At 35.2% G+C, this 11,926-nt stretch overlaps 6 protein-coding genes and 9 long non-coding RNA genes across 15 annotated transcripts; 8 read left to right on the plus strand and 7 right to left on the minus strand.

Moving 5' to 3' along the window:
• Nucleotides 1-176: 176 nt before the first annotated feature.
• qtr1 (queuine tRNA-ribosyltransferase) lies at nucleotides 177-1,635 on the minus strand. The gene is made up of 3 exons (NM_001018534.3): nucleotides 1,496-1,635; nucleotides 868-1,441; nucleotides 177-824 (listed from the first exon to the last, which is right to left on the minus strand). Exons 1-3 carry the CDS (start codon nucleotides 1,623-1,625, stop codon nucleotides 314-316), a joined length of 1,215 nt encoding a protein of 404 aa, NP_593138.1. The 5' UTR covers nucleotides 1,626-1,635; the 3' UTR covers nucleotides 177-313.
• SPOM_SPNCRNA.697 lies at nucleotides 256-1,778 on the plus strand. Its single transcript, NR_151065.1, has one exon. It is a non-coding gene; the product is annotated as a non-coding RNA (long non-coding RNA).
• mis6 (centromere connector protein mis6) lies at nucleotides 1,636-3,810 on the minus strand. Its single transcript, NM_001018535.2, has one exon. It carries the CDS (start codon nucleotides 3,753-3,755, stop codon nucleotides 1,737-1,739), a length of 2,019 nt encoding a protein of 672 aa, NP_593139.1. The 5' UTR covers nucleotides 3,756-3,810; the 3' UTR covers nucleotides 1,636-1,736.
• SPOM_SPAC1687.21 (fructose-2,6-bisphosphatase) lies at nucleotides 3,808-5,201 on the plus strand. The gene is made up of 6 exons (NM_001355993.1): nucleotides 3,808-3,855; nucleotides 4,081-4,162; nucleotides 4,317-4,439; nucleotides 4,481-4,546; nucleotides 4,593-4,614; nucleotides 4,671-5,201. The coding sequence occupies exons 2-6, from the start codon at nucleotides 4,106-4,108 to the stop codon at nucleotides 5,030-5,032; spliced, it is 630 nt and encodes a 209-aa protein (NP_001342788.1). The 5' UTR covers nucleotides 3,808-3,855; nucleotides 4,081-4,105; the 3' UTR covers nucleotides 5,033-5,201.
• Nucleotides 3,989-5,075, minus strand: SPOM_SPNCRNA.2414. Its single transcript, NR_191782.1, has one exon. It is a non-coding gene; the product is annotated as a non-coding RNA (long non-coding RNA).
• Nucleotides 5,131-8,774, minus strand: puf3 (pumilio family RNA-binding protein Puf3). Its single transcript, NM_001018537.4, has 3 exons — nucleotides 5,827-8,774; nucleotides 5,607-5,770; nucleotides 5,131-5,558 (listed from the first exon to the last, which is right to left on the minus strand). Exons 1-3 carry the CDS (start codon nucleotides 7,791-7,793, stop codon nucleotides 5,491-5,493), a joined length of 2,199 nt encoding a protein of 732 aa, NP_593141.2. The 5' UTR covers nucleotides 7,794-8,774; the 3' UTR covers nucleotides 5,131-5,490.
• On the plus strand, nucleotides 6,082-6,364 carry SPOM_SPNCRNA.2415. The gene has a single exon (NR_191783.1). It is a non-coding gene; the product is annotated as a non-coding RNA (long non-coding RNA).
• On the plus strand, nucleotides 7,117-7,628 carry SPOM_SPNCRNA.2416. The gene has a single exon (NR_191784.1). It is a non-coding gene; the product is annotated as a non-coding RNA (long non-coding RNA).
• Nucleotides 8,322-8,545, plus strand: SPOM_SPNCRNA.2417. Its single transcript, NR_191785.1, has one exon. It is a non-coding gene; the product is annotated as a non-coding RNA (long non-coding RNA).
• SPOM_SPNCRNA.698 lies at nucleotides 8,758-9,808 on the minus strand. The gene has a single exon (NR_151066.1). It is a non-coding gene; the product is annotated as a non-coding RNA, possible alternative UTR (long non-coding RNA).
• On the plus strand, nucleotides 8,877-9,672 carry SPOM_SPNCRNA.2418. The gene has a single exon (NR_191786.1). It is a non-coding gene; the product is annotated as a non-coding RNA (long non-coding RNA).
• Nucleotides 9,742-10,518, minus strand: tim10 (Tim9-Tim10 complex subunit Tim10). The gene is made up of 2 exons (NM_001018539.3): nucleotides 10,347-10,518; nucleotides 9,742-9,998 (listed from the first exon to the last, which is right to left on the minus strand). Exons 1-2 carry the CDS (start codon nucleotides 10,445-10,447, stop codon nucleotides 9,830-9,832), a joined length of 270 nt encoding a protein of 89 aa, NP_593142.1. The 5' UTR covers nucleotides 10,448-10,518; the 3' UTR covers nucleotides 9,742-9,829.
• Nucleotides 10,519-10,580: 62 nt separating this feature from the next.
• Nucleotides 10,581-11,231, plus strand: SPOM_SPNCRNA.699. The gene has a single exon (NR_151067.1). It is a non-coding gene; the product is annotated as a non-coding RNA (long non-coding RNA).
• SPOM_SPNCRNA.2419 lies at nucleotides 10,988-11,601 on the minus strand. The gene has a single exon (NR_191787.1). It is a non-coding gene; the product is annotated as a non-coding RNA (long non-coding RNA).
• Nucleotides 11,512-11,913, plus strand: lam3 (Ragulator complex subunit Lam3; the record flags this gene model as incomplete). Its single annotated transcript, NM_001355994.1, has 2 exons — nucleotides 11,512-11,546; nucleotides 11,595-11,913. 2 exons carry the CDS (start codon nucleotides 11,512-11,514, stop codon nucleotides 11,911-11,913), a joined length of 354 nt encoding a protein of 117 aa, NP_001343100.1.
• Nucleotides 11,914-11,926: the final 13 nt, after the last annotated feature.

Here is an 11,926-nt window from a genome sequence, read left to right on the forward strand (position 1 = left end):
GGTTTGATAAACAGTAATAATTGGGAAGTACGCAAGTGACTATTAACAATACCATTGACTTTAATCAATAAATTTAAAGTAATATTAGGACATATAAATTTTGGCTTTTTGTCTTACTAGATAGTTACAATCCGAAACAAACTCAAACTAAATATTTTACGAAATTCAATAAAAGAGGTTAACTTAATTTAAAATAATTAAAAATATATATATATATATATTATACGAAATGGTTTTTAATTGCTAAAATTATACCAAAAACCCGGTCCTTAGAAAACACAAAACAGCCATTTTTTTAAAAAAATTCACAAAACTATGCCAATAAATCAATATTTACCATACGTAATGCATCAACAGCCCAACTAGGATAATTGGACTTATCACCATGGTTCCATTCATGGAAAAAGTTTTTGACAAATGAAGGGAACTCGTCCTTTATAATGGACTCCCGCATATCTCGCATAAGTTGGAGCTGGAAATGGACATTATGAATTGTCATGAGGTTGGCACCGACGGTTTCCTTCGAGACTAAACTATTGAAATAAGCACGAGTAATTCCCCATCCACCTTCAAGTTCTGTTTTACAACAAGGGCAGGAACAACCTTCTTCAAGAGGTCCAATATCATTCCTAAACTTTTGGTTCCTTAAGTTTATTACACCTTTGCGTGTCAAAGCATTACCGAACCTAGCCGTTCTGGTAGGATAAACACAGTCAAACATGTCCATCCCAAGGGCGACGCATACTACCAAATCTTCTGCATATCCGACACCCATTAGATATCTTGGCTTGTTATCGGGAAGTATAGAAGTACAAGTATAAACTCTAAAATATTGTTAGATTAGAAAAAGGTAAAAAACCATCTTACGTCTCGCAGAAAGCGTGTTTTTCTTCACCACCAGATAATCCACCAACAGCAATCCCTGGAGTATTTCTTTTGACCATTTCACGACAACAAATTTCTCGAAGTCGTTTGTCCAAACCACCTTGAATAATACAAAACAAGTTTTGGGTTTCCGGGCGCTTATGCGCTTGTATACATCGGTCTAGCCAGCGAATTGAACGATACATAGCTTCTTCCATTCTCTTGCTTTCAGTCAGTGTATGAACAACATCGTCTAATTGCATCATAATGTCTGAGCCAATACTGTTTTGTAGAGAAATAGAATGCTCAGGCGTAAGGAGCATTGGAGTACCATCTCTTGGAGACAAAAACGTAACTCCATCCTCCGTGATAGTGGCTAGTTTAAGTAAAGATACCATCTGAAAACCACCACTATCCGTCAATATATTTTTGTTCCATGACTGAAAGCGATGCGCACCGCCCACAGTATCTAATACCTCTTGACCTGGCTTCAATCCCAAATGGTACGTGTTGTTAAGCATAATTTTGCAGCCTAAAGCATCCAATTGTTCAGGAAGTACACCCTTTAGTGAAGCCTCTAAATTACAATTTGTTAAAAGGTCTATAATCTTTTAAAAATCAAATAACTTACGTGTTCCAACTGGCATAAATACAGGGGATTCTACCAGTCCATGGGGAAGTTGGATATCAGTCACGCGAGCTCTTGTGGTAGAGCAACGAGCTACGACTTTGAATTGTAAAGCCGGGAATGAGGAAGCCATGCCAAATCTTGAATTGGCTACACTAGTATGCTGAGTAGTAAGTAGATGTTTGGAAAACTTATTAAGTTGCTATAGCAACCAATAGGTAAATAAATGTTAACTGTAAACAAACTAACGATTTAATGTTGAAAGTAGAAAATCAGAAATAGCAAGATATCCTTTCTTTTTCAAATAAATAATAAAGTTTTTCTGAAAATCTTCCCATGAATCAGACAGGTGTAAGTTGCTTTGAAATGCTCCAAATGTTTCTTCTTGAATGGGCTTCAAAGGAATAGACCCAGTGGCAGGATTTGTTTGTTGCAGATAGATTTGATAACCATTGATGTAGGAAAAAAATTGAGGTGCACATGTTAATGAAAAGACTCTCTGCGCATATGGATGATCATTCGCTATACGGGTTGCAATAGGTAAGAATTGGCTATAATCTGATTTAAAAGGTTCCCATAGCTGCAAAAAGCTCAAAATGGCACGCTTTTCTTTAAGAAGAATAATTTCTGAAAGACTCTTGAGATAGGAATGAGTAAATTTTGATATTGCATCTATACGGGAGTCCATAAGTCTTTCTTGATAATTCTTAGTTAAAAGCAGCAATCCGACCATTGAATTTATGTAGAAAGCACTGGGCTGAAAAAATAAAACATAGATTAATTCTTTAGGAGGAATATTTGGTTCAATCTGTTTTCTTATTTTAGTTAAGATTTTATAGTACAGTTGAAATAATCGTGAAAGCTGGTATGCAAGAGAAACGTCCCAAGAGAAATGAGACACTAAAAATGTAGCATGGTTGGTTATTAGAAGACATTTTTCAAGCAAAGTGTGGTTGTTTCCCATGGAAGCAATTCGTAAGTTTAACATTCGAAAAAGCCATAACCATAAGATGTTTAAATGCTTTGAGCAAAATTCAGCATTTTTCTGTAAAATAAATTGTTCAAATTCTTTCAGTAGTGAATTGAAATATGAGGAGTCAGTGGTAATAGGAATGTGCGTAACTAATAAGGTCAGTAGATTATAGTTTTCTTCGGTTATGTTTGGTTTTGAAAAAAACGTAATTACATATTGAAGTAAGGATTTTGGAAACTTGGGGCTGAATAAAAGGTATTTATAAAGGAGATGTAAGACTTCTTCTTCTTGATTGTTTGATCCGGACCTTAATGCAAGACCATAATTCAATGTTATGTGAAGCCATTCATCCAGTCTGCTATAATAAACATTTTTATTTTTTAAAAACAGGAAAATTAAAAACAATTTGCTTTTAAGAACGGCCGCAATTCTGCTAGGAAATACTATTTTCTCATAAACCAAGCCCATTTGTTGTACAGATGTTAGTTCTTCAAGCGAATATGACGAGCTAGTATTTTTCATGGTAATTAAATCTGGTATAAGAGAAGATTGTCTTTTCCTTTTTTCAGAGGACCAAGTTTCTAGCGGAACATCTTCAGATTGGCGATTTAAAATAGCTTTGGTAGCAGCAATCCATTCTGAATCCAATCTAACAGAACCATGTTTTCGATAAGTATATGACCCAACAATAACATCAGGAAAATGCTGCTTATAGGTCAAAATTAATGCAAGTAAATATGGATCAGCTGTATTTCCTGGTTTTTGATATAAAGCTAGTAACTGATGAATGCGAAAACTCTTAACATGATAATGTTTCGTCAGTAGAACTAGCAGGTTAGAAATGTAGGGACGAAGAGTTAAAAAATCTAGGAAATGAAATAAAACTCCATAATATCGACATAACAAGTTGTTCCCGTCTAGAAACTCGTACACGTGAATTAACCAATTAAGTAATTTTGCCTGTATAGCATAAGAACAACGTAGCCCATGCGGATCCAAAGAGCTGATAATTCGGATTGCAATTGTTTGTGAAATTAACTCATTGGGATATAAGCACTTAATTAGCAACTGTACGTGATTTTTATCAAAATGTGTTTTTTTTGACAATATAACATCTAAAAGTGAACTGATGGAATGTTGATTTAGACCTACTTCGGAGCAAAGTTTGTGAAATTGCTGCAGTCTAGCTAAAATAGTTTTCTTCGAAGAGCTGAGATTTTCAGAATTTTTTTTAATCCATTGGATACCTTCTTCTATGTCAAGAAAACCTTTATTCTCAAAGCTTTCCATTAATAGGAACGCAAGCTATTGTTTTTAAATGCTCGCTATGTATGTCTAGCAAGTCAGATGCGCATAACATCCAACGACTACCACTACTATCATTAGCAAGGTAAAATTAACTAAGGATGTGGACGATCGTAAAAGTCTCCAAATGCAAACACAAATTGATTGTATTGGATTTTTCTATTGGTAGAACATTAGCTATCGTTCAACTTCCAATGATTTTTAGAACGAATTCATAGTGAAATTGTTACGATTCCAACTTCAGAATGTTCGTCTACAGGCCTTTACAATTACAATCTCATCATTCTTAACTAACATCGATTGAAAATAGTGTATCATTGTTCTCTAATCTGACTATGAAGGTGTTCTTGATTCGACATGGTCAAACCGACCAGAACAAACGCGGTATCTTAGTAAGTTTTAATACCTATAAGTGATTGTTTTTCTGAGCATATGTTTAAAGCTTGTCACATCATACAGAGAGTGTTTGTTTAGCATACTCAATTTTCATTTCTAGACGGATGATCAACTATGATGATATCAATTTACTTACCATCTTAATTGCAGCAAGGTTCTGTAGATACAAACTTGAATGAAACGGGACGTTTACAAGCGAAGCTTTTAGCTCAACGTTTACTTCCCCTTGATATTGATCAGATATTCTGTAGCTCTATGAAGCGATGCCGGGAGGTGAGTGCTAATTCTTTTTATTATTTTAACAAAAAAATTAGACAATCGCCCCTTATCTTGAGCTTAAACCTGAGGTTCCGATAGTGTATACTGATTTAATTCGCGAGGTACGTTTTTAGATATATTTATGTCATGCTAATATTGTCTAAAAAGCGAGTCTATGGTGATCTTGAAGGTATGAATTTTGTATAAACAAGTACTTTTCTAATATAAAAAATTCTAATGAAATAGGCATGAACGTTGTAGAAGCCAAAAAACTGTTGAATGCCAACCATCCAGATCATTATGGAGAGGGTTTGTCTCATCTTACTAGTCGTCTATTGAAGTTTTGGGATGAATATGTCGTCCCTTTACAAGGCAAGAAAAAATGTGTTATTGTCCTTTGCCATGGAGGTGTTATCAATGTTTTGCGAACTCATTTTATGGAGGAAAAGGGTTTCACTTTTGACAAATCGAAACTCGAAAGCAAAATCATAACCTTTAATACCAGCATTACTGAGATTGAGGTGACTGAGCATGGGACCGGTCATATTCATACGTTCGGAGATGCCTCTCACCTTGAATCGGAAGAGACTGGCAAATTAATTGCTTAAACCTCTTACTTACTATTTTTGACCTATCAAGCTTTCCTTTGCTCGTTTTAGATAGCTAGTACTAATGTTTTAGTGATAGCTCACGTTTAAATTAAAATTTTCAAATAATTTTGTTTTTTAGTATATGCTTATATAAAATTTTAAATTAATATTTTTTCATTCAAAAGGTAAATTTGGCTTATCTTAAATAATAAGTGCTGCTGTTCGTCTCCATATATAGTGAATATAATCATAAAAATGATAACAATAATAACAATATCATAATGGAATAAAGAGCATCACGTTTAACATTTCGGTTCATTTCGTGCCCCGCTGATGAGATGCGGAAAGTGTCATAAAGTACATGAAAAAACAAACACATTAAAAAAAAAGGTTTATGTACAACTTCTAACGGAAGAGTTTTGTACCACTTTAAGCCGGCGAAGCAAGGCAAAATCCACATTCATCATATTATATGGTTACTTGCATTCCTTGCTGGCCAGCTTGGGAACTGCGGAAATGGATTTTTGACGGAAACGTTCCACCGCTATCATAATAATTAGTAACGAAAAAAAAAATTGAATAAACCACTTACACATTATCAAATGCTTCCCATAGGTAAATTTTTTAAGAACAGATATATGAGGATATATGTAAGAAATAAGAAGATCCCTTTCCTCCTCTGGAGAGGCATCAAGTAATTTTTGAATCACATAGTTCGCATATTTATCCTTCATCATTAACATCAAAATACTACAACTTAACGAAATTAGTTAGATACATTCTTGGAGTTGCAAATAAAAGAGGATACTTACTTTTCAGCCTTCTCAGAGATGATTTTGTTCAAAATTCGACGTCGATCAACGTCGGAAATGTAAGAAATACACCTTTCTACAACATTAGATGCAAACTTATGACAACTTAAAAATAGCAAATGATCTATCATAAGATCAAAAATGTACTTTTTGTCGCTCTCGCTTCCGGTTCTCAATATATGTTGAACAACGTAATTTCCATATTGGTCTTGAGTTAATTTCAAAATGTGAGGTAGCAGTTCTTCTATAATTAATTTACGCTCACTATGACAATGCTCAATGGCACGCTGTATAACTCGACAACCGTATGGATGGGCGGAAAGGACATGAATTTGTGGGCGCAAAGCTCTAAGAATGAACTGTAAGTGTCCAGTATCAATGCATTCGATAGCTTTTTGAATAACATGATTTCCATTCTGGTCACATACACAATCTAGGACGTGACCATCTAATTCCTGAATAAGTTGAACTTGGTGCTCAGGAGAAATATATTCAATAGCTTTTTGAACAACTCGGCAACCATACATTTGCAAAGATAAGGAAAAAACATGACCTTTAATCTGCGACAATAATATTTGTTTCTGCTTCTCGTTACCAAATTCGAAGTACTTTTGCACCACATAATTACCAAAGATATCCATCATTAATTGCAAACAGCTAGTAGACGCAATCTCTTGAAAAACTGCTTCCCTTTCTTCTTCAGTGGCCGTCGCAAGCTTTTGTTGAATAAATCTTGAGCCATGTTGATCGGTACTGAACAAAACTACATTTCCAAGGATATCAGATAACTCGAAATGTCTCTGCTTATTTGCATGAAATAAGTACAGAACTCTGGATTGTTGCAAAAATTCCTGTCCATTTTGATTAATTAACGAAGGGTTAGCTGGAGTGGCTGCCGAAAAATTGGAAGTTGGTAATACACTTATAGGAATAGTCCCAGGAGCAACTACTTCAGAAGGATTGGTTTCGGTTTTTGGAATACCAAAGGCAGATATATCAGGCAAACTTTGTCTAAATGAAGTACCAATAGGAGAAACAGTAGGACGTACAGAGGCTGATCCAAAAAATGACGAATCATTCTTCAAAGTAGGTGAATTACCATTAGCAAATGCAGGAGAAGTTCCATAACTTTGATGAGCCATCAAACTTGAGTCGAATGAGCCATCCCAAGACGGTTTAAAAGATCCTGAGCCACTTGAAATAGAAGATTGGGTAATAGTAGTTAAATCGCCTATTGATGAATGTGAAGCATGTCTTGAAGGTTTACTTGTAGCTGGGATCCAAAAATCAGAATGTGCGCGCGTATGGCGAGGGAAAAACTTATCAGATGTTCTTGCTGTGCTAGCAGAAACTGTACGAGCAGAATCACCACCAATGGGCGTCAATGGGGATTTTAGGGTTTGTGGAAATCGGGCGCCGCACTCAGAGTTCAACTGACCATAAAGTTCTGTCTTCAAAGGACGCAAATCGGAATGTAGGCCAGATAAAGAAGAGCTAGTTGATTCGGAACGCTTACGAAAAGGGACCTCCAGTGAGTTAGGAAACTTCGAGATAACAGAATCTTCTTGCAAATTAACAAGACTTGGCATCGCCTTTATACTTTGTTTACCATTAGGGAAGGGATTACCATGATGATTAGCCGAAGGGGCAGTAGGCGTAGATACCAGTGAATCGGGAGAATCCCCGTCAAGTGAAAGCCAAGTTAAAGACGGGATCGGGTTAGAGTAGGAAACAGGTGACTCTAAGGAAGCTTGTTTGTTTGATCCGTGTGGGAAAGTATAGTTAGAACTGATCATAGAGGAATTGAAGAATGAAGAAGTTGGTGATGTGCCAGACAAAAGACTGGGCCGACGTTGACCATAATTATTCGTATCCAAAGAAGATACAGGTGCTGACGGGAAATTGAATGCAGAATTTCCCGAAATGCTCTCAGATGCGTTTGGATTGGAATTTACAGCAGTAAACATCACAAAATGGAAACACAGTTTTCACAGGTAAGCGAAAGTGTAAAGATTTACAAATGATGTAGCACAAAAAAGGAGTGTAACGAAGTTTTACTGATACTTGGAGCAAACCAAAAAGCACAAAGAAGGATATAACAGTAAAAAAAGAATAGAAATAGAAACAACCCAAATGAAATAAAGTAAATGTCGCTTGTCTCCACTGGTTGATTGTACCGGTCAAAGTAATAAGTTAAACAAAAATACTTGAGGAAAAGTATTTCTACGGCTTTGAATTGAGACCTATTATTGCATAAATAGCGGCAAAAAATTGGATGATTCTTCAAAATCTCGTAAGAGTTTAGCAACGACTGCTTCACTCACTAACGAAGGACACCAAAAGAATTAGTAATGTATATATATATATATATATATATATATATGTTATGAATATTATATATATAAATTAGTTAAATCAAATAAATCAATGTCGGGTAAAGCTCGGGAAAAAAACTTTTGGAAGGGTAAAGCTTATATAAGGGAGATGCAACGAATATGAAATTGTGTTCGAAGTGTTATGAACTTACAAAAAGTAGAAAAAAATCTAGAAGAGGAAGGTAAAAAAAGAAAAAAAAGAATCAATGAATCGATAAAGAATGATTGTTAGAATCAAATTTCCCGTTTTCGAATCGAAGAAGCCCAACAAGTATTAACATGAAATCGTAGTTGAGAATAATGATGATGAAAAAGGATTCGCCAAGACTAGTCAGCGTTCAATTATGGTAATTTTAGTACCTAAAGCTTCTTTTCTTTTTAATGAAACGAGATTTCACAATTTCGAGCGCCTTAGGTGGTATTAAGGAAATTAAAGTATGCTTCTGATATGATGAATCAGTAGTTTTTCAAAGTGCTTTCCGATTAATTGATATCAAACTTAGAAAAAAATGTAAAGAAACCAAAAGGGTAAAAAATAAAATGCAATTCAAACTTGGAGTCGAAGTGGTTCCCGGTAAGTTTGATGAGCTGAGCGCTTCCACTTTATGTCATGACGATCGGTCGAACAAACCATTAAACAAATATACAATGTCGTTAATCTTACAATTTTATTTCTATTTTTTACAAACTTAGAATTACTATTTATGTATTCAACTATAGCAATTGCTGCATATCGACTACCAAACGACTTTCGTTCACTGCGCTCAACGGTACTATATCCGCAGACATATCTCTTGTCTATTGAAATCAGCCGTCAGGCGTATAGCGTGCCTTTACTTTCCGTGAAACACTTAACGCAGGCACGGAACAAGGTGGAACGCAGCTCCGACTAGGTTCGGAAAGAAATCTTCGAAGAACACAAATGCTTGTGAGTAATGCTGCAGTACAGTGTGTACTTTATATCGTTATAGAAGGTAATGCACAAGAGATTTACAATTGCAAAAGTCTCAAGGAGGCGCTGCATGAGGCATCTCTTCCAAGAAGTTCACAAAAACGACAGCTTCCGTGGGGGCTAATAGCGGGACACTATTTCCTAAAACATAAGTTATTTACATCTCCTAGAGTCTAGAAAACGATAGCGTAATGAGTAATTTTCGGCTAAAACAAATGACTGCTAAATCATGGGTTGAATAGTAAAAGGTTTCAGTTTGAGAACGGGTGATTAATAATAATAGCAACAATTACAGATGGGAAAACTTGAGGGCTTGGTGGAACTTTCGTTTGAAATACGATAGAAAGAGTGTCATGAAAGAGTTAATAATTAGTATTGCTTCGTTTGAAAAAGAAGAGAGAAGTTGATCATTCCATAGATTATAGAGTATCGTAAATGGTTTAACACGACATCAAATAAAAAAGAACGAAATTATTTCTGTATGAACCACCATATCACGGATGTGCGCACAGGTTTCATTCCATTATTCAAAATAATACTATAAATTAATTTTATTTATTGTATAATGAGAATCCCAAAAGTCGTAGAGAAATTTTTAAAGCATTCCATCCGTAACATAGGATCGGACATGACCCATTTTATACTACAATGGTAGATGTGTTGATAATCAAAGGGCTCATGGTGTTGGATTTTCTTGACCACGCTTTTGCATGTGCTGTGAAAGACTCTGATTTGCTTCAAAGTATTTCGATACACAACGGTCAATACACACGCTTTCTCCTTTCGTTAAATCGGCTTCATAGTATTTAGGAGATATGCACTTTTTATGACAGGTCATTACAAGTCTAGAAAGGAATGTTAGCGACTTTTGTAGAAAAATTTTTAGAAATTCGTCGGATTGGTCTTTTCATAAGATAAAACAATGTAAATGTATTAAAGAAGTAAACAAATACTTATGTAAAATTGGAATAATATTACGTTGCCAAAAATTAGTCTACCAAAGTACCATAGTTTTTAAAAAAGCTAGGTATGCAGTACAATTGACTTAAACGAGTACAGCACTACTTTCAAGGTATGTACTGAGACTTTGTAACTTTTTGACAACCCTTCGAATACTTAAATTCACGATGAATTTTGAAACGTAAAAATAGACGGCTGTAAATATCAATCCTTAGCTTCTCTATTAAGCATACCTATTAAAGATATCAGACATCATCTCAACCTCTTGCTCAGCCATAGCAATGTTCTGAGGATTAATGGTCTGATTATTCTTTCCGATTCCAAACATAGACATTTTTATAGATTTATGGCGCAAAGATTGCTTTCAATTTGGTTTTTTTATTAAACCGATAGCACTGTTGCGGTGGAATGAGAGTAGGCATATTGTTAAAGCATCTACCTTAAAGTAGCAGTGAGCTTTCAAGTAACATCCTTAGTTTTTAGGCTACGATGTACCATGAGAACTCCACGTTGTCCGCTTAATAATTATCAGTTTGTAGTCATTCTCTATTTCTTTAATTTCTTAAAACTACCTGCTAATTTGTTCATAAAAAATTGGACTGCTTTTTCGTTTCCGTGTGGACTGCCAAATGTTCGTTGACAGGAATGCGGAAGAACGAAGTTTATTGGCATTTGTAACTGACATGGCTCCAGGGGTTTTTTGAACGTGTTTATAATCAAAATTCCGCAATAATGCCTCCTACCTATCCTTGCACTCAACTTTGTTTTGACATTAAATACTAGAAATTCCACAGTCAATACAACTCGTACTTTCAGTGTAAATATCCACAGCTATTTACTACGCAAGTTAGTGCAATTCCATATGAGGATATATGAAAGGACCAAATATCGTTTTGTTAACTTGTTCTATTATATAATCGGCATATCATTGTATGCAGTGGGAATTTATGCACCGGGATCGCCAAATATAATAAATATTCTATTACAGAGGTTTTATGTATATTTTTAACAATTGGGTTTATCTCTAATCACGGGTCGACCAAACGTAACAAAAGGATGCTGGCAGAAATAATATAATATAAGTGATTTTAATGAAACCGTCAAAAACTTTGCTCGTATATATAACGAGGCATAGCATACTCTCTTTATGTAGTTTTAAGGACTTACAGCAGTTCGTAATATCACCCTGTCAGTACCATAACCATATGTGCGCAGTACACGTAACTTGAACAGAGGAGTATTAGACGCAATCTTTGCGATACATCAGAAACCCTCAGCTTACCGCACAGACAGTCGTTTTGTTTTGTTTTGTTTTTTAATTTGTTGGAAGAAGAATTTTGGCCTAATTCAGTAAGAAAAATAGTGCGAGGCATCAAAAGTAAATAAATCGAGTCGAAAATGTCAGTTTCACAGCAATTGTCCGAGTTAGCATCGTAAGTTCTCAGTAAAGTAAATTACAACCATACTAATGAAAAATGAAGAAAGGAAAAAACTGTTTTATACGTTGCTGATCAAAACTTAGAGGAGGTGCTTTGTTTTCCAGAATCTACAGATAGGACAACCTTGGTTCAGCTTACGGATGCTTGTCTACATGCTAATGAATTGGCTAAACATTTAGAATTTGGAAAGCCATTATCTATCACAAACCAGTACTCACGAGGTAGTTGTGTGTTGCAAATAGCTAAAGAAAAAAAGGACGGTTCTGGTATGGTAGTTTCTACGACCATTGCTGCTCATAATGCATTACGCGGAGCTCTTAAATGTAGCAATGCTTTGGATCAAGTTATTTCTCAACTTTAGTTGCTGTATATTT

Source organism: Schizosaccharomyces pombe (assembly GCF_000002945.2).
Source record: "Schizosaccharomyces pombe strain 972h- genome assembly, chromosome: I".
NCBI classification, from domain to species: Eukaryota; Fungi; Ascomycota; class Schizosaccharomycetes; order Schizosaccharomycetales; family Schizosaccharomycetaceae; genus Schizosaccharomyces; species Schizosaccharomyces pombe.